This window comes from Pagrus pagrus, assembly GCF_965226575.1.
Source record: "Pagrus pagrus genome assembly, chromosome: 9".
NCBI classification, from domain to species: Eukaryota; Metazoa; Chordata; class Actinopteri; order Spariformes; family Sparidae; genus Pagrus; species Pagrus pagrus.
This window is the reverse complement of record NC_140193.1, coordinates 32,048,641-32,069,122: the sequence shown is the minus strand read 5'-3', so window position 1 is coordinate 32,069,122 and position 20,482 is coordinate 32,048,641. Positions and strand designations below refer to the sequence as shown.

Here is a 20,482-nt window from a genome sequence, read left to right as displayed (position 1 = left end):
CTTTTAACCATGAAAATACAGTACGTCTTTTTTTACTGTCAGCAAGACCATTGCAGTTGTAACTAGCAATACCTATTTCATCCATTACCATACTGTTTTAAATGCTGGATGTTTTCCAAAGTCTTTATTTATTTTTACACATTATTCCTAAGCAAACCTCCCCCCATGTATAACAAACACATGATCTACACCAAAAACAAAAACCATAAAACAAACAACATGTACCAAAAATCCCACCCATTATCCCACAGTCTTTTAACAAGATCTAGGGAAAGAAACCCCGTTCAAAACTCAATATCAAAACAGAAGCAAAAAACAGTCCCAGGAATTTTAAGGCGACAGATTTGCCAATCGGGCTCAAAAGTCAAAAAGAAGAAAAAAAAACTGGGTGTTCTTGAATGCACCTCTCCGCGTAGCCTTAATGTTGGATAGACTTAGGCCCCTATATTATATATCACAATACATGTCATAATGAAGCATCAGCACAAATGAAAAAATGTGAATAGAAAAGAGCAAAATGAAAAAAGTTGCATTTTCAGTAAGACGTAGGCTAATTAAAGTTTTTCATTTAAGGTAAATTTGCCTTTTCAGTCTAGCACTTCAGTTTGTGTGAGCTTTTTCTTGTTTCCTTTCCAGGTTTTTCATATTTTAAACATTTTGGTCAGATTTTTATTGGAATAAAAAGATGCTAATTTATTTTTTCTGTTATTTTTCAGGGATTTTCTCTCTAGTTGTGCTTTATACTCCAGTTAGTGTCTTCCAGGAGCCTCTGGGATGAAGGCGGACCGCTCTGGTTTTCTAGGGGAAGAAGGGATCCCCAGGGGACACATTACATGTGTTGTGGTTTCCTTCCATAGATACCTGCATCACCAGGCAGTGCCCTGGTAGACCTGGGTTGTTGTTATGTGAACCACGCAGTACTTCCTGATGCAAGTCAACAAGGTTGTTTGAGTTATTGTCCAAGAAAGTGCAACGTGCCTGCAGGAAGGAAAAAGAGCAAAGATCACCATCATTTAGAAACATGTGTTAGTCTGAGGCTTCACTTTGGAGGATGGATAAACCACGTGATGTTGGTATTAGAAGTAAACAGTGGCAGAGACTGCTTTGGTGGCATCGGGGGCAGAAAGTGAATGAAGACGGAGAAGATGGAGTCAACGATAAAGGGAAACGTATCAGTTTGGATCATAAGCTAAAAGTTAAGTGAGTATTTGATGGTTGGACTATGCATTTTTACAAAAAGAAGAAAAATAAGACATATGATCTCTATGAATATTCTTTATCATTGAGTTGATTGGATATCTAGTGGGAGGCATTTAATGTTATTAAATTTAGTTTGACAACACTTACCCATTTATTCAGACTTTATCACTTCTGATTTTATGAAAAACTGACAAACGTCTTGGATGAGAGAATGAATGTCTCAAGTCTAGCTATTGTACAGCACTAGAAAGCATTTTCATCCACAACAAGAGCTTTTCTCTTCAATTGTACATTATTGTATTTGCATTTCAATTTATATGTTGTTCAAATTAAAAAAAAAACATCTGCAAAATCTTTGCAAAAAATTATCCTTTTTATGTTGCAATATAAGCATTCAGAATTAGTTGATGAAAAGTTAAATCATGTTCATCCCATATAAGCTGATGCTTTACAACTGCATGGCCTATATCTTTCCAAAATATGTTTAGGTATTAAAGACATTATGCTGTGATATAGTTCTGTATCATTTAGCCATTAACAACAATTGTCCTCATATTACACTAACAACATCTTGGCTGATCAAGTTATGACACCTCATTTTCCCCCTTCTCCTCTCTTCATCATCATTTCCCTTTTAGCTGGAAAGAGTTGACAGTTGATCCAGCAGAACACTTTTATTACATCTGGATACAGCTCATGATCTTGCCTGTTGTCTACAACTCAGTGATCATCATTTTAAGGTACAAACATGGAATACGATGAATATAGGATAGTTATAAGCATATAACATTTAATCACTTGGTGTCCCTTAAAACCCAGTCTTATCTGTCATTTCTCAGGACGTGCTTCACTAAAATTGCACTGAGCTACCTGCCTGTGTGGCTTACACTGGACTATCTGTCAGACCTCATGTATATGGTTGACATGATCATCACTGTTCATACCGGTAAGTATTTGATTTTGTACATTTTGATTGAGTCTGGAATATAATTCTTCAAATTTTAATTGGTTACATACACACTATACAGAAACAAACATATATGATAAAGAGGCGGTAGAAAAATCTTACTCTTGACTATATAGACAAATTTTGTAATGTACTAAATTTATCCTGAATAGTCCAATCAGAGCCTTCAACCAATTTTCATAGAAGCAACCCCTTTTTAATTGAGGTGAGATTTCTTTTTTCCAAGTCTAAAACGCAGTATGATGACATTATGTTAAAATGACACACGCACATTTAGACAACAACACTTTAAACTAGAGAAGGCAAGTCCTGAAGAACTTGCGGTTGTGAATGCACCCTGTTGAGAAGCTAACGCCAAATGCGGATTGCTGGTGTTGAAAACTTTGAATAATGTCCAGAATATATGAAATATGTTGAATATTTTAAGGTTTTTGAAGAGCTGACGCCAAATGCGGATTGCTGGCTGTGAAAACTTTGAATAATGTCCAGAATATCTAAAAGCTGTGAAATAATTTAGGGTTTGTTGAAAAGCTAAGGCCAAACTGAATTGGTGGCTTGAATTTATTTGAAGTCTCGTCTGAAGACAATGAAGCTTCCTAATAGTTGGGTGAGAATGAAGGATTAAAAATAGAATATAAGCTGTGAGCCAAACAGGAGTATGAAGAGATGTTACAGTGAGAATGGATCAAATACTCTGAATGGGACTGAAACGTTAAATAAATGTCAATGTGTCAGTGATTGGGAACATTTCAATATTTAGATGGAGATTCTGGCTTGAATGAATGAAAAGATAATAGTTAAATATAGTTGAAATGTTGGGAAATATACTCTGTAATACACTGGGTGTAGTAAACTGACTCATTGATAAATCTGTCTCTCTATCTCGGTTGCCACAGTGACGGTAACCAGGGTGGTCGCGGCAACGGACTGTGGGAGTTGATTTAATAGTGATTTCTGCTGAGGTTCACCTCACATTAACATGCTTCTCCCTCCAAAACAGTAACTGCTATCACTCAAATAATGATATGGTCGAAACTATGAGAGTCTTGTCAACATTTTGTGAAATTTTTGTGTGTGTGTGGTCAAAAATGTGTCTTGTGGAGCAGTTCAGAAAAGTGGATGTGTTTGCCTGCCTCCAGATATTTTTCCTATCAATTACATGGGACTTGATGCGGCAGTTGGTCGGTGTTGCTTTCAGTTAAACGCCCACTGAGCCAAGAGTTTTTGTCCGATTGGCTCCAGAGAACCACTCTAGCGACCGGCACGAATTTTCCTACAAGCTGATGTGGTTATTTTTCTGCTGGAGTGAAAATTGTGGATGCAAGCGCGAGTTGAAGACGAGATTTTCTGAATTTTTTTGAGGTGCTCCCCACTCTGTCAGTTGGCTCCTCCACTCTGGCTCTCAACATTCCACCCCATACACACCAATGCAAAAATCTGAAAGTGCCTGAAAAGTTACCGATGTTTGAACTGCGACTGTGCAAAAAGTATGAATGCTGTGAGAAAGATGAATACAGGCTTGAATGTAGACACATAGTTGAATATTTCAAAGTTTGAATGGAGTTTCTATCTGGAAGTGTGAATGATTAGCTGAGCTTTGAAAATGCTTGAAAAAGTGTGATCCACCCAATACACACCAATGCAAAAATCTGAAACGTTACCGATGTTTGAACTGCGACTGTGCAAAAAGTATGAATGCTGTGAGAAAGATGAATACAAGATTGAAAGTAGACAAATAGTGGAATATTTTAGAGTTTGAATGGAGTTTCTATCTTGAAGTGTGAATGACTAGATGAGTTTTGAAAATGCTTGAAAAAGTGTGAAATTTGAGATTTTTTGAACATTCCGTAATCTGCTTGAATGGGAAAAAATGGCCGGAAAACGCTGAATATCTCGGAAACTATGAATGATATGAATGAGAAAAATAGACGCGGTCGATTCCCAATTGAGATGAATATTTTGGTTTTTGAATGGAGTGAATACGTTGAAAAATGTTGAAGGAGTTAAGGGCCAAACTTTCTGACCCGGAAGATATAATAATAAAAATAAAAATAAAGAATTCCGTGCGTAGAAGAACATATGTTGTGAATGCCTCCTGCATTCACAACCAATTACAATGATATTTGAGTAATGCTAGTTATTATGGGGTACTGGGAAGTAATTTAGCCCTGCACAGCCTGATATGTTCTGTGAGTGTCGGCTAAAAGAAAAACAAGTGTTTATCCAAATGCACCTTTGGTATTTGTTTTAAAGTTCAGGCTAATTCAAACCCATAGGTACTGAAAATTTAAAATGTATTTATATTTCATTACAAAACACAAAGGATTTTCACTTATATGAACAGAAGTAAGATCATTTGCTCAAAGTTATTACCTGTGAACTAAATAATAATTTGAACAGTAACAAAATGTCAACCTAGTTCTAATGAATTAAGACAGCATCATCAGCCATATCATTGATGGGTTAATGCACATTCATGTCACACTGGAGTTCAAACTTGTAAATACCATTCATGTCACCATAAAAGTTTTAACTGAAAAAGCAAAAAGGCAAATATATAGTTCAGCAAAACTGAATAACAATCAATGGATACAGTTGCAGTATGTTAACCTACTCATGAGAAACTCAATCAATCAATCATCTCAAGTTGTCAGAAGGTGAGAACGCTCACAAATCATAAACATGGGTATCTTTCCCATGACTACATTCCATTCATGATGTGAAAGCATTGTTAAATCTTGCAAGTCAGACAGATTTGATACGATGCTAATCGTTAACTCCTACCTATGCTTTGATGAGGTAATTGTATCAGTGTATGAAGTGTACCCTGGGCTTTTTAAAACCTTGTCCTTCTCTCTCCAGGCTACTTGGATCAGGGCATCCTAGTCAAGGATCTAACTCAGCTGAAAAAGCACTACCTACACTCTAAACGTTTCTTAAGGGATTTGGCTTCCCTGATGCCCACCGACTTCCTCTACTTTGTCTTTGGCATCCACACTCCACTGGTGAGGATTAATCGCCTACTGCGTATGCCACGACTCAATGAGGCCCTGGATCGCATGGAGACGAGAACCTCCTATCCAAACACCTTCCGCATCTCTAAGCTAATGATCTACATCTTTGTGTTGATCCACTGGAATGCCTGTCTCTACTTTGCACTGTCTAGCTACATTGGCTTTGGCAGTGATCGTTGGGTCTACCCCAACATCACCAACCCAGAGTTTGCCTCCATGCGTCGTCAGTACTTTTACTGCTTCTGGTTCTCTGCCCAGATTTTCACCACAGTAGGAGACACCCCGCTGCCAAAAAGGGAAGAGGAGTACTTGTTTATGATTGCAGACCTGCTCATTGCCGTTTTGGTGTTTGCATCAATTGTTGGCAATGTTGGCAATGTCATCACAAGCCTGAGGGACCGTGATAATGTCTTCTTCCCCAACCATGAGCTGGTTAGTTGGAAGACTCTCAGAAAGAAGACTTCCCCATGAAAATTTCAGAAGCTGAGAAAAAGTACAGTGATGGCTTAGATTCTTCCTTTTTCTATTTCAGGTGAAGGCATACCTGCGTAGCCATCACATCAGCAAGGAGCTTCGACATCGTATCGACAACTGGTACCAGCATCTTCACATCAACAAGAAAATCATGCGAGAGAATGAGATCCTCCAGCAGCTGCCTGTACACCTGAGGACTGAGATTGCGGTCAGCGTTCACCTTCCCACACTCTCAAAAGTCACCATCTTCCAGAGCTGTGAGAAAAGTCTGCTGGAGGAGCTGGTGCTTAAACTAACACCTCAGGTCAGGGGAAAAAGATGGTAGTCAAAGGGTACAGGTGGCTCAAGGCAGGCACTGGGGTGTAGCAATGTTCTGAAAGGTGTTCGGAACATAAATAGCACCACATTGATAAATTGTAAGGAGCTGTGTTGATGGTGGTTTGTAGCCATGAAGGTACAGGTGCGTGTGAGAACATTAAAATGTAATCCAGGAAGTCTACTTTGCATCAATGAGTTTGAAGGGTTATCAGACTAAAACAACCACAAAGCAGTCTATAATTCAATAAGACTGTTTTAGACTTTTACAGTTCTGGACATCAATTAGATCTTCCATTGTGGTTGTGATCTAAAGGGTAGAATTGATTACATTGTTAATGTTACACAATTATCTTTTATATATTTTAAAAAAATATTTTTTGGGAGATACTTGCATTTTTTAAATAAACATATGGAACAATTTATGACAGGTAACTTTGTCCGCTCAGATTAATTGTGATAGCTGTCATTTAATTCCCCCACACCTATAAGCCTATATTGATACTGACTGCAGTCCTGTTTAGGCTCCTTTGTGTTATTGAAAAGGTTAAAGACTGGAGAAAGAGATAATCTGACTTCACCATTTGATTCATATGCTGTAGCAGTTTGAGCATAGGGTCATGATAATGTGATTCTTTGCTCGACCAGAATTGAGAAGATTTCAAGTAATTTGACTGTGTAGACCTGCACCTAAAAGAAGTTCAATGTAGAATCAAAGTTGGGGCTTTGAACTTACACTGAACCTCTGTTAGGTGTAGGTCATTATCATTTGAATATTTTCAAATGACGCCTATGGTGTTTAGACGTACCCAGATTCTTTAGATAAGAACTTTGTGAAAGCCAACTTGGCAAATTATTATTCAAGATCGGGAGTAAAGGCATGGAGATGGGATTGGACAGGATTAGCTAGTCCCTTTAGAAGCCACGTGGCAGGTTGTGATATAAATAGGAAATGTGTTAGGCTGTGGAGGTATCTCATACCTTTTGCCTTGCAGGTGTTCAGTCCAGGAGAGTTCGTCTGCAGGAAAGGGGATGTAGGCCATGAGATGTACATCATCAAAGAGGGAAAACTTGCAGTTGTTGCAGATGATGGGGTCACAGAGTTTGCTGTGCTGAGTGAAGGGAATTTCTTTGGGGAAATTAGTATTCTCAATATCAAAGGTAAGTAAAGTGACAATTGCACACGTTCATGCTCTGTACTTATGAAGCAAAGCCCCCCGGAATTAAGAACCTACTGTGTAAAGATTGGTCCAGACTGGGACATTTGGTAGGTTGTTGTTTGGTTCAAATTTAGCTCAACTGACCTTAAATTTAGGGTCAGTTGGAGTCAGAAAATATGCATGGAAAGATCCTGTGGATGAAGCTAATGCATGGACATTGTCCTCTGAAATGGAACAGTGAGGCTAGAAAGCCAGAAAGTAGTGTACGATACCTTTTAAGTATGATGGAGTATGAAATAAGCAAAAATAACATTGATGCAGTGTGGTCGCAGTCTTACAGTTGCAACTCTTTTGCAAAAATATGTGGGAATATCCATGATGTGGAGTCCCACAATCGAATAAGACAGTTTTGTGGTTACTGCTTCCAAATGTAATAATTCAATTCTGAATTTATCTATGTGGTAGGCTGTATAGCGGGACATCATACACTAATCCACATGTCTGTTGTTTTGCCATTGTTAACCAGCTGGCCAATTTTCAACTAAAAGCAGCATAACATTGATTCAATAATATGATAACATCCATTATTCACTGCAAAGCAAGAAAGCGCAAGCAATAATGTTAGAAACCTCATATTGCAAACATTATTCATGCAGAGTATCTTTAAACATTAAGACATAAAAAAGTAAATCATTAACATCTATAATATTAATCCTGAGAAAATGTTAACAGAAAGACTGTAAAAGACTGTAAAATAATACAATCAAACTCAACACATAAACCATGCACTGCAGCGTTGAGAGACACAACTGTAAAATTTTAATATTTATTATACTGCTGTGATTTTTTTTTTACATGTAAGACATGAATATTTCCTTAAAGTTCATGTTAATTCTGAAATGAGCTTTCATTGGATAATAGAACATGGTTGGGTAACATCAGACCCTTTGTATTGAAATTCATTTGTTTGAAAAAAAAAAAATCTCAGCAAAGTTTTAAAGAAACCTTGTTTCCTTTTAGGTAACAAATCAGGCAATCGTCGTACTGCCAACATCAGAAGCATTGGCCACTCTGACCTGTTCAGCCTGTCCAAAGAGGACCTGACAGATGTGCTATCTGAGTTTCCGGCAGCCAAAAGTCACCTGGAGGAGAAAGGCAGACAGATCCTCACTAAGATGGGCATGTTGGAGGAGAATGGGGAGGGAGAGGAGGAGGAAGCAGAGAAAGTTGATACCAAGATAAAAAGGCTGGAAAGCAAGTTGGAAATCCTGCAAACAAAACTAGCTCGACTTATGGTGGAATTAGAGTCCAGCAACCGCAAGATGCAGGCCAGGGTGGAGCAGCTGGAGTCGGAGGTGGCAGCACTGTCTCAGCTGCTAGATTGTGGAGAAGAAGGAGAAAGAGCACAGGGAAGAGGTGAAGGGGTGGGAGGGGAGGTTGGATGGGAGCGAGAAGAGGCAGAAGGAGAGGAAGAGGAGGGTTCAGACACAAAGGTACAAAAACGGAGACAGGGAGAAGATGGTAATGATGTGACCAAAGAAGGAGATGGAGAGAGCACTAAAAGTACAAAAGAGGATGTGGAAAGGATGATAGTGGGAGATAAACCTGGGCCGAAAGATGTAGATGATCAGGAAAAGAAAAAAAATGAAGGAGAGAAAAAAGAGAAAGTAGATGACAGACTGGGAAAAGGAGATGGAGCTGAGATTGAACCTGAAGATGAGAAAGAAAGGAAAAGGGAATGGAGAGAATCTGAAGAGGAGAGAGGAAGGGCTGAAGAAGACTCAGAAAAAAGGAAGATGGAACAGAAAGAAAGGCTAAAAAATGAATAAAAAACATAAGAACTGAAAAGGAGAATGAAGTTCTCACAATCCAAATGTACACCTTTGTCTGTAGGGGCTTGTCTGTGTTTTATTAATAAAATTATTGAAAACCTCAACATCCCATTGACACACTTTCTGCAATACATCTTCGTACCCCTGGATGGCAGCATTGTACCCCCACCGTAGATTGATGTGAATCATACGGAAAAGAACAAGGTGCTGAAATGACATAATAGACGTTTTTGAATTTCTTATTTATTTACACCTTTTGATGTTAATTTGATAATATACTTCACAGACATTTTTGTAGGTTGAATGCTGGCAAATTGACTGCTTTTTAAATGAATTTAATTTGAATATAAATTTTACATGGTGGTTGTAACATATGAATATTGTAAGGGAAATTCTCCTTGTTGAAGTTTGAGAGTGCTAATTCTCTGAGGAATTATGGACTTGGTGTGATGACTCAGATCTCTTTAATACATGTAGCATGGAGAGAATATTCATCTTGAGTCTATTTTGGGCTTAAAAACATCTAAAAATATATTTTATTAAGTAAGAGCAGATGAAAATGTTTTATTGAAACATTGAATAAGCAGTATTTTGTATTAATATTCATCATTGTTTTTTATGGTAAAATGGTCTTCAGTGTTTCCCCTGTTGTTTCACTTGCCCAGAGTGGAAAACATTTAGATCAGCACACAACTCTCCACTGAAAACTACTGAATTAAAGTTACTAGGGCTTAATAAGCTCTTACTGGGACAGTGACAAATTGCAATTACATTCTAGGACATTACAGCTATGAATATTATATTGTTTATCCATATTTGTCTAAATCCGTCAATCATTTATTTTCTTTTAAATTTAATGTTTATTATACTACTCCCTGTACATTGAGAGCAAATTAAACACAGTCAGATTCCTTGTTTGTGTACACATACTTGGCCAATAAAGCTGATTCTGATTCTAATCATGTTGTTTTCTGGAAACAGTATTCAATCTGCAAAGAAATGCAATGCAATTATGTTTAATTATACTTATGAGATACTTCAGTAAAAAATTGGAATACTGGATTTACAGTTGAACCTACTTTTACTGAAGTAGGCTTGACGGTTCTGAATACTTTTTCCATTTCTGTGAGAAACACCAGCTTACTTTTACCTCTAATACACCTGTAACGTCATAAAAAACACAGGTTGGCCCTTTAATGACGCAGCGTTTACGTACTTCCCGGAAGTGCAGAGGGGACACAGGCCCCATCGATACAACACAATTGCATACATAAGCACTTACTAAGAAACCTCTGTTTGTATGTCATTTTCATGGAGTACTACCGCTAACACATATGGAGTGTCAAGAGGAAAAGCCTATTATCTACACTATGGAAAACAAGCCGATTGTGACATGTGAGTGTTTCTTAAAATGAGACGTTCTTATTTTTTATGGTCTTGACAGTTAGCAAGCTAGCTATTTTCATTAGCTTGTTTTGGCTAAGCTAGCTGGTACCCTTATATATTAACAAGCCTCGAGACGCTGAGTATGTGTGTGCGCGCGCGTGCGTGTACGTGTGTGTGGCGATTGGTGGTTGAATTTCTTCTTGTCAAGGCTATAATATTTTCATACTTAGATACTGCACTGCTGTCTAAATGTTATCGTGAAAACGGTATCTCCTTCCAGTTAGCAAGTAGCTACAATGATTAAAAGGCCTAATGTTGGCTAACGATAAGACGTCACGGCTAAGTGCAGCAGTTTTGGTAAGGATATCACCTTGTTCCCTACTGGACAGACAACAACTAACTCTGTTGGCACCTCAGACAGTAGTCGCTACGTGATGTATCGGCCCCCGGGGTCAGTTTGCCATTCATAAATCCCATAGAATCTTATGAAGGCTTCTTGGAGAGGTTATTTTAAGAGCCGGATCTGGCAGTGGCGAGCACCTGCTCCATTTTTAGGACAGAGTGGTCCAAAGGTGCCCCACGACCGGAGTGGACAGAGGCACCGTGAAGTCGGAATATACAGGAAATCATAATTGTGACAGTTAACCAGTGGGATTTGTTGATGGAATCAAAAACTTAAGTCGCATGTTACCCAAAGTGGGATACTGGGTTTCCTGAGGGGTTATCTGGTGTCCTAACTCGGGTGTATGCATCTGAAATAATCTTGTTACATGTGTGACATTTGCATTGATGATTAGATTAAGAAATAGGCATCACTTACAAGTTCTGTAACAAACATGAGCGATTCTTAGGCTATACCCATGGTCCCCAAAGAGTCTGCAACCAGTGATGCTGAATTTCAGCCTATTTCTTTAAATCCCGCATCACCTGATCTGACTGATCAACTTTACATCTTTTCCTGTTGCAAACTTTGCTATGTCAAGTAAAAATTTAAAATTCCAATTTGCTACATTGCAGAAGAAATATATTTTTTTATAAACTAAAGTTTAGTTTAGTTTGTTTTTTTTAAAAAAGATTATGAACATGATGGATTAAGGTTTTATTGCATTGATAAGGGAAGATTTTTCAAACAGTGACTTTTTTCTGAGTCCAGCATAATTATAGATGCAAATTCTCAACTGTTGAGTTATTAAATGAGAGACACAAGGGCTGAGGTAAAAAAGTGTACTTGCATGTAAGAATATGCTGATTCTAATATTAGGGAGTGAAAAATTCTGATAAAAATTCTGATATCGAGTGTGTTATACACACATTTTTTTGCAACTATCCAAAAGTTTAATACTGCCACATGTCGGACAACATATACACCAATACAGATGTATCTGTGATAGGCAATATCAGCTGATAATATCAGCTTCGGAATATATTGTAAGGTTCACTGTGTAAGTCACCAGTTGCCTCAAATTGGATGCAAAAAACACCAGTCAGTCAGAGTTCTGTGAGGAAGGTTACAGATGTTAGGTGTCTATGAATGACTATGATTGACCTCTCTTTATGTTCTCTCTTTATGTTATGCTGATTGCGCTGGGAGATCATTGATTTAAATCACCTGTAGCTTATTCGAAATACATTTGCATACACTGAAACATTGTTTATGACTAAAGAGCTTTCATCATTAATTATGAGTATGCAACTCTCTGCTCCTTCTGGTTTTACTGGGGATGAGCAGTGTTGTATATTTACTTGTGTCTAAGGTTGAGTCACACAATCACAGACATCAAACAAATGTTAACTTTGCAGGGTTGTATTTGATAGCAGTTTTTGATAGCCTTTGTGAGCATCCAAAGTTCAGTTTTGTTTGTAATATACAGGAGCTTTGAGACCCTGGAAAGATTAATGAGATAAACTAACACGCCAATTAACTAAATGTGTATGTTGCTGGATTTTAACAATGGCATTCAGCTTCCCAGTTTCACATCAGAACACAGAATCACTCAGGACCAAACAAATTGAAAAGACCACCAAATTATAGTGTTTGCTGGAAGCCATGAGCTATGACGGAGATCAATTCATATTTTTTTCAATCAATCAATCAATCAATCAATCAATCAAAGCTTTATTGTCATTTAGCTGTACCAACAAAAGCAGTGCAGCAAAAATGAGATTGCGTTTCTCCGGGATCCCACAAAACAAACACATAAATACACACGATATATTACAATAATAATTTAAAACTAAAATTCTGACTATGGCTCATGAAGTGCAGTAGTGCACATGCTCCAGATTAGCAGTTCAACAATCTAACAGCTTGTGGAAGGAAGCTGTCGATTAGTCTGTTTGTTCGGCCTCCGGAACCGTTTTCCTGATGGGAGCAGTTCAAAGAATGTGTGGAGAGGGTGGAAGGGGTCCCTGACGATGTTCAGTGCCCTGCTCCTGCAGTGGCTTAAGGAGAGTTCTTGGACAGAGGGGAGGGAAACTCCAATGACCCTCTCAGCTCCTCTAACTATTCTCTGCAGGGCTTTTTTGTCTGACATACTGCAGCTGGAGTACCATGTCAAGATACAATATGTCAGAACGCTCTCCACCACACCACTATAGAAGGTCCTGAGGATGCTGATGGGTAGAGAGGCTTGTTTCAGCTTCCTCAGGAAGTACAGTCTCTGCTGGGCCCGCTTCGTGATCCCTGAGGTGTTCTTATTCCAGCGTAGGTCCTGCGAGATATGCACTCCGAGGAACTTGATGTTCTCCACTCTCTCCTGTGTGGAGCATGCTCGGGCTGAGACCTCCGGAAGTCGATAATCATCTCCTTCGTTTTGTCCGCACCAGATTATTTTCTCTGTACCAACCCTCTAGGTGTTTAACTTCTTCTCTGTACATTGATTTCTCATTTCTATGAATGAGTCCCACCACTGTGGTGTTGATGATGATCTGGTTCCCCTCGTGTCTTAGCTAGGGCCCGACCGATATGGATTTTTTTGGGGCCGATACCGATTATTAGGGGGGAAAAAGTCTGATAACCGATTAATCGGCTGATTTTTTTTTTTTTTATAAAGTTTTAAAATGTTATTAATTTAAGTAATATATCAGTCATTCTTGAGAATTGGGACAAAACCTTATTTTTTTTAATTTTATTTTTTTAACCTTCAATCATGCTTGGAAGATATATTTTAAAAGATCAAAGTCTTGGCTATTAAACCTTGTAACGGGCCAACCTCCCAGTGATTAAATTTTTTCTTAAATAGCATTTTTTGCAGCTGAGGACTTGAACTTTGTCAACTCCGTCAGACACATAAAAACTCATAGTATTATAATATAAACCATTAAGGAAATGTTTAATGATTTTTGTTGTATTGTATACAAGATGATTTAATTAGCTGTATAATCAAAAAGTTTAATATCTTTTTATTCAAGAAAAAAATACCATTATAATGTTGCCCACTTGCAATTTTTGTTGATAATGTCATTTGTCTTTGTGATAAACAACATATAATATAATTTATAACACAAAGAACACACATTAGGTGTACCAAAGACACTTTTTATTGACATGAACACATTTTATAAACCATTATGAACATATATTTCATGAATATCACAGAAAAAGTCCGTCTGACGGAGGTGACTTCTCTATGACGGAGTTGACAGCCAACTGACGGAGTTGACGTCACATGAAACACAAAAGTACACAAAACTTAAAAACCTGGAAGCACACAGAAAGCCATTCCAAACATGAATCTTCTCTTTTTGATTGTTTCAGATTTTGACTTGAAATCAGCTTATTCATCAATACCTTAACAAAAATCTGAGAAGATACAGAAACTTTGTAACAGAACTGATCAACTTTCAAACTAAATAACAATAACTGTGAAAGACCTATTTTCCCCTGAATTAAACAGCCACCATTTATTACAACTAGGGATGGGACAATATATCTAAATTTAATATTGCAATACAAAAATGTGAGGACATGTATAGGTCAGAAAATTGAATGGGGATAGTATCTGTGTTTTTCTGCAGTAGTAACCATAAATGGGACATTTGACTATCATAATTTAAGAAGCCCTCCATCCAAATTATATGATTTAGACTTTGTAATGCCATTTTGAAATTGTGTACATTTTAGCAAGACAATGCCATTGCTTGAAAGACTTGTGGCTCAGAAATAAAGAAACATATCTGCCATATCTGACATTGACATTGGACATTGGCCTGTGTAACAAAACTCTTGCTGTTTAGTCACTGGGAAGCAGATGGCTAATGTGTTCACCTTCTATGAAGTCCATTACATCTGGAGAAATGCTATATATTTCCCTTGTTCGACTGAGACGCATAGGAGCTGCATTTCCCACCAGTTTAACCAGAACATCTTTAACTGGGCAAAGGCATTCATCTCCCCTGCCATGTTGAGGTGTGAATTTCTCATTGGGGCCATGGGGATGCAGGAATTCCACTCTCACATCCTGGTTTTCACCATCCACAGAAACGGCTCTGGCCAACCACCAGTGCTCATCATAAACTACTGCCATCCAGTCCCCAGGTTTAATACTCTCAGTAGTTATTCCTGTGGATGTGCCCTCAGGGCCTGATGGTGGCTCTTCTTCCATTTCCACCAGAAGTTGTGCTAAAGGACTTAACACATTTTCTTTGGGGGGTGCAGAATATCTCTGGTTATTCATGCTGCCTTTCTCAGTGCCTAAAGCAAAACAAACTGGACTGAAACAGTGACACATTCTTGGTTCACTGCAGAAACATGTCAACTCTCTGTACCAGAGACTCTTTTGATCTGGGATGACCTGGTGAATCCTTCTTGTTGCAGGCAAAGGTTTCAGGGTAGGAGGAAGGACTTTGTCGAACCTCTCCATTTCTTGTCCATCAGTGAGGTAGAGTAGTACATTGTTAAGGCTGTTGGAAACCTTGTCATGGAACTGCTTGGCATTGACGATGTCATGTCCTCTTAAAACCAGACTGTCAGCTGCCCTCTTCACTGCCCCTCCAATTCCATCAGGAGCGCCCTTTCCGTGTGAAGTTGGAAAAAAGTTCCACGTTGCCCTTTTAAACCCCAATTTCAGAGGAATGTCACTGAGGAGGAAGAAATTTTTCTTATTCTTGTATTGCTTGCTTGGACCGTCTGACCAGAAATGTACTGTATCAACTGATGGATGTGCCCTCTGTATCTCTCTCAGTACAGGATCCATGTAGGCCCAAATGGATGCAGCATCTTGGCGTTTAGATGCAGAGATTGTGCAGAATCCTGACTTTGCTTCCTTTGTGTAATACATACCAGTATGTAAATTTAACAGAGGTAAGTTCTGTCCGAAATGGCATGCCTGGACTTCAGCATGGTACTTGCACTTCCATGCCTCTGAAAAATCAATGTGTACGATGACCTCGTTCTCTTTGCACATTTGAATCAGGTTGCGGTATTCTTGTGACTGGTTCCGGACAAGACACACATGTGTTGTGGTTTCGCTTTTGAGTTTTTCCTCATATAACTGTATGAGCTCTGAGAGCTTGCCTTCATGAGTTATCATTATTGTTGAGGTGTATGTTTCATCTGCTGTTGATTGTCCCACTCTTTCCCATTGTCTCCAGTGGACATTAGTTGCTTCATGTTCTGGGAGCAGCAATGTCTGCTTGTTTACACAGCGTGTACATTTTCGAAGGAGGCAGGACTCAGTTGCTGGTGTGCAACACACCAATTTAAAACTATCCTCTAGTTTTGCTGAATCCACAACCCCCGATGATTTCAGCACCTCCAACATTAAAGCTGCATTCTCATGAAGTTTGCATAGGCATGTTTTGCGGTCAGAGGGTTTTGGTGCAGTAATATGAAAGGGCCTTAATGCACAAAAGGATGAGTAGCTGAGTTTTACTGTAGGGTTGCTTGTGGTGAATTCCTTGTGTAGGTTTATCATGGTGTCCATCAAGATCATCCTCTGACGCTTTACTTTGTTCCTTGTTATGGTGTCTTGTTTGTCTGTTGTAATCTGGGCAGAGTTGTTGAAGAAGTCTTGAACGTCTTTGGTGATGACCTGGAGGTATCTTGCTTTTTTTGCCTTGGTTTGTTTTTTGTTCAGAGATTTATAAGATATTCCAAACTGTTGGATCATGTGGAGAATGCGGTATTTTTTCAGAATTTTTCCTGATAAGGTCAATGCTTGTTTCCTGGGTGGAGTTTTGTGTTTGCTTGCGGAGAGCTCATTTACCAAAGCATGGTGGAAAAGAAGGGTCCTCTTAATTAAGGGATTTCTCACGTAACTTCCGCGAATCATCTTCTCAGTCATGGTTTGTGGAGAGTTTATGACACATTCGGATGCATGCTTCGCTCGTTTCACTTTTTTTTTAAGACGATCCCTCTCTCTCTTCAATTTCAGCAGCTTCTTTTTTAAAGACTTGATTTCTCTTAAGCGCCTTCTCTTGTGTCTTTTCCTGGCCCTCTCTCCTGCAAGGGACTGTCTGCTAACACCTGGCTCATCAAGGCCCTCATCTAGTGGACTACCTGGTGGTGTGTCTGCTATCTGCAGTGTGTGAAAGTCTTCTCTATGCTTTCTTGACCTCCTCTGAGAACTTTTCCATCTCCTCCTCTTTAATCTCCTTGCTTGCTCAGTCATGTCTCCTACTTGTTTTATTTTCCCCTCCACAACCCTTTTTCTCCATCTTTCTCTCTCCCTTTGTTGTTCTTCTGCCTTTCTGTCTGGCTGATTATTTATCCTCTCCCTTCTCTTTCTCTGATACTCTCTGTTTCTGGCCCTCTTCGCCTCTAATGAGAGGTTGTGTTTAGCCATTTGTACCTGAAACATTTTGAAGTAAATAGCCTTCTTAGTAATTGATATGCATCCATTAAAACACTTGATTAGTGTAGTAATGGTATTTAAATAATTTAATTGAAAATAAAGTACTGATTTCAAACACATTATTCAATTATTAAAGAGAAATGAGAGTTATGTCACCTCCGTCAGCATAGATGTCAACTCCATAAGATGCAATATCTGACGGAGTTGACGTCTTACGGAGTTGACGAAATGTCACTTTTTTTCACTTCACAGCATAGTTGTAGTGAGTAGCCATTTTATTTTTGGAAGATGCTGAGAGTTCTCTTAATGCTAATCAAAATACACCTTTTTAAACCACAATTCATAGTCAATTTTGATTTAGAAGGGCAACGGAGTTGACCTATTATGGTTGAGACACACCTGATAGCAATATTATTTCATGAATTTATCAGAAAATAGAAAGCTTACCAGTGCCTAAACAGCATTCCCGCCTTTGTTTGAAACCAGGAAGTGTAACAGGGGTCCTTAGGATATAGCTGACCGTTTTTATGCCTGATTAAATTATGCTTTTGTAGAAATCTGACGGAGTTGACAAAGATCTGGGACACAACTTTAAAGGGCCAACATTTTTAACAAAAAATATATTTTTAAACAAAGATGATTATAATAGTACATTTGACATCTATGTTATCAGTAGGTGTTGTTATTTTTAGATTTTGAAGACTTTTAACACATTTTTTAATCGTTTGAAGTTGTGAATTCTTGTCTGGGACAACAGTGTTTTCTGGCACGGCAAGTTTAGAAGTTAAAAAAAAAAAAAAACACACCAATACATTTTATAAATCATATTTATTTCATATATATAAATCTTTTAAAAGGAAATTTTCACCAAAAAATAAATGGAATTAGAGTGTTGATGATTAATAAATTTAAGTTTTTTTGGTAGGACATGATTTGTCCCAATTCTCAAGAATGACTGATATCTACATATTTACTTATTTTTTTTGAACAAATGGCTGCTTTTGAGCCTTTCAGACACTTCTACAAAGAATTAAAGGCAGAAAAATAATTTCAAATCCTTTTTATTGCTGAGTCAAGCAGCATAACGTTTAAAAAAAAAAAAAAAAATCAGGAACACTCGATATACTGTAGGCTACTGCTCTTCACGCCGACAGGAAGACCGACTGATCATCTCAGTAATATACCACGGATTTATCATGAATCAAACTCGGACCAGAAAAGCCTTTTCAACTACTCGCCTACTCGCCCCCCCCGCCGGTCGGTGACTCCCCGTCTTAACTCACGTTATTCATTTTGCTCTGGTCTTATCTGGAGACATGCAGCTGCCTCAGTGAGAGAAGTAGCTAGTCAATTACGTAATGTGTACTGTTATGTTCATTCTACCGTTACTGGCACGGCTAATATGTGTAGAAAGGCTAATAGCAGATGGCTAATTCTAACTTTAGCTTGCACATTACATAGTGCTTAAACGTTAACTCGGCGTACACGAGACCAACACAGCGGGGAACATCGTGAAGTGGGTTGAATTGAAACTTGTTGACTTATTGTTTATTTCACAAACTTGTTTATTTACCGTTGAGGCGGACCACTCTTCTCCGTGCATCCCTGCCACTGCCTGCTCCAGATCAGTCACTCTGCTGTGGTGTGAGGTGGTTAGTGGATAGTGGATAGTGGATGGAGTTTGTCATGAGGTCGGTGCGCCCTCTACAGGATAAATAGCCTAACGTCGGGGGATCTTTTCAAATGGGGGAACATTTTCAAAGTAAAACCAAGTCTTATTCCCTGCATTTTATTTCTGAAAATATCGGCGACAATCGGTGAGTTTTGGCCGATTACCGATTAGTCTCAAACGGGCTATAATCGGCCGATTTAATCGGCTCGCCGATAAATCGGTCGGGCCCTAGTCTTAGCAGTGTAAACAACAATGGACTGAGTACACAGCCTTGAGGAGATCCAGTGCTCAGCGTGATGGAGTTGGAGGTGTTATTTTCGACACGGACAGACAGAGGTCTCTCCGTCAGAAAGTCCCGGATCCAGAGACGTGTGGCGGTGTTCAGGCCAAGTAGGAGGAGTTTCTCCATTAGTCTCTGGGGGATGATGGTATTAAATGCTGAGCTGAAATCAATGTACACGATTCTGGCTTAGGTGTCTTTCTGGTCCAGATGGGTGATGACTGAGTGCAAAGTCGTGGATATTGCATCCTCTGTGGAGCGGTTGGGACGATAAGCAAACTGGTGTGGGTCATATGATGCAGGGAGGCTGGCTGTGATGTGTGGTTTGACAAGCCACTCAAAACACTTCATCACGATTGGTGTCAGTGCGACGGGGCGGTAGTCATTCAGACAGGATACAACTGATTTATTTGCTACTGGTATTATAGTGGATGTTTTGAAGCATCTGGGGACGATAGCCTGACTGAGGGAGATGTTGAAAATGTCAGTCAGGACATCTGCTAGCTCACCAGCGCAGGTTCTGCCTCTCGCTTTCCGTGGGTTGACCCTGGTTAGGGCCCTGTGTGTGTCTGCTGCGATGATGGTGAGGGCTGGCCTGATAGATGGTAGAGAAGGACCAGCCAACCCTCTGGTTGTCTGGTTTGGTGCTTCAAAGCGTGCAAAGAAGTTGTTGAGCCTGTCCGGAAGAGAAGCATCATCGTCGTTGACGCCCTGCCTGGACTGGTAATCTGTCAGCGCTTGGACTCCCTGCCACACCTGCCTGATGTTTCCTGTGTCATAGAGGTGTCCCTGGATTTTCTCTGCATAGGTGCCTTTCGCAGCCTTGATTCCCTTTGAGAGCGCAGACCTGGCTGAGCGGAGAGCAGTCATATCCCCCAGCCTGAAGGCTGCATCTCGGGCTGTCAGCAGCAAGCACACCTCTGTAGTCATCCAGGGTTTTCGGTTGCCACGTGCAGTGAAGGTCTTAATTACAGTGAAGTCCTCTGTGCACTTTGCAATGTAGCTGGTTACCGCATCAGCATACTATTTAAAGTCTATCTGATCTCCCTGCGAGGCTGCTGTCTTAAAAACATCACAGTCGGTGTGCATGAAACAGTCCTGAAGTGCTGAGTCTGCCCCCTCAGGCCAGGTCCTGATTTGTGTTTTCACTGGCCTGCTGCGCTTCAGTAGTGGTTTGTAAGCAGGCACCAGCATAACAGATAGATGATCAGAAGGGCCGAGGTGGGGGCGGGGCATTGGCTTGTATGCATCTAGGGAGTTTGTATACACCAGGTCCAGCATGTTCTCTCCTCTGGTTTTAAAGTCCACAACTTGCTTAAACTTGGGGAAAACAGCCTTTAAACTAGTGTGGTTGAAATCCCCTGCCACCACTACAAAGCTGTCAGGAG

At 39.4% G+C, this 20,482-nt stretch overlaps 2 protein-coding genes across 5 annotated transcripts in view; both read left to right on the top strand.

Moving 5' to 3' along the window:
- Nucleotides 1-9,841, top strand: part of cnga4 (cyclic nucleotide gated channel subunit alpha 4) — a 31,119-nt gene extending 21,278 nt beyond the window's left edge. For 2 of the 3 annotated variants that reach the window (XM_084362042.1, XM_084362041.1), the window contains exons 3-9: nt 717-1,200; nt 1,839-1,940; nt 2,040-2,146; nt 5,030-5,613; nt 5,714-5,959; nt 6,966-7,131; nt 8,151-9,841. In XM_084362042.1, the coding sequence (XP_084218168.1) occupies nt 1,052-1,200; nt 1,839-1,940; nt 2,040-2,146; nt 5,030-5,613; nt 5,714-5,959; nt 6,966-7,131; nt 8,151-8,959 (2,163 nt within the window). In that variant the 5' untranslated portion in view covers nt 717-1,051 and the 3' untranslated portion in view covers nt 8,960-9,841. The remainder of the gene's footprint in view (nt 1-716; nt 1,201-1,838; nt 1,941-2,039; nt 2,147-5,029; nt 5,614-5,713; nt 5,960-6,965; nt 7,132-8,150) is intronic. The other variant, XM_084362043.1, reaches the window with a different exon arrangement.
- A 360-nt stretch (nt 9,842-10,201) lies between these two features.
- The window catches only part of trappc10 (trafficking protein particle complex subunit 10), a 35,863-nt gene continuing 25,582 nt past the window's right edge, over nt 10,202-20,482 (top strand). For both annotated transcript variants that reach the window (XM_084362038.1, XM_084362037.1), the window contains exon 1: nt 10,202-10,357. In XM_084362038.1, coding sequence (XP_084218164.1) covers nt 10,297-10,357 — 61 coding nt within the window. In that variant the 5' untranslated portion in view covers nt 10,202-10,296. The remainder of the gene's footprint in view (nt 10,358-20,482) is intronic.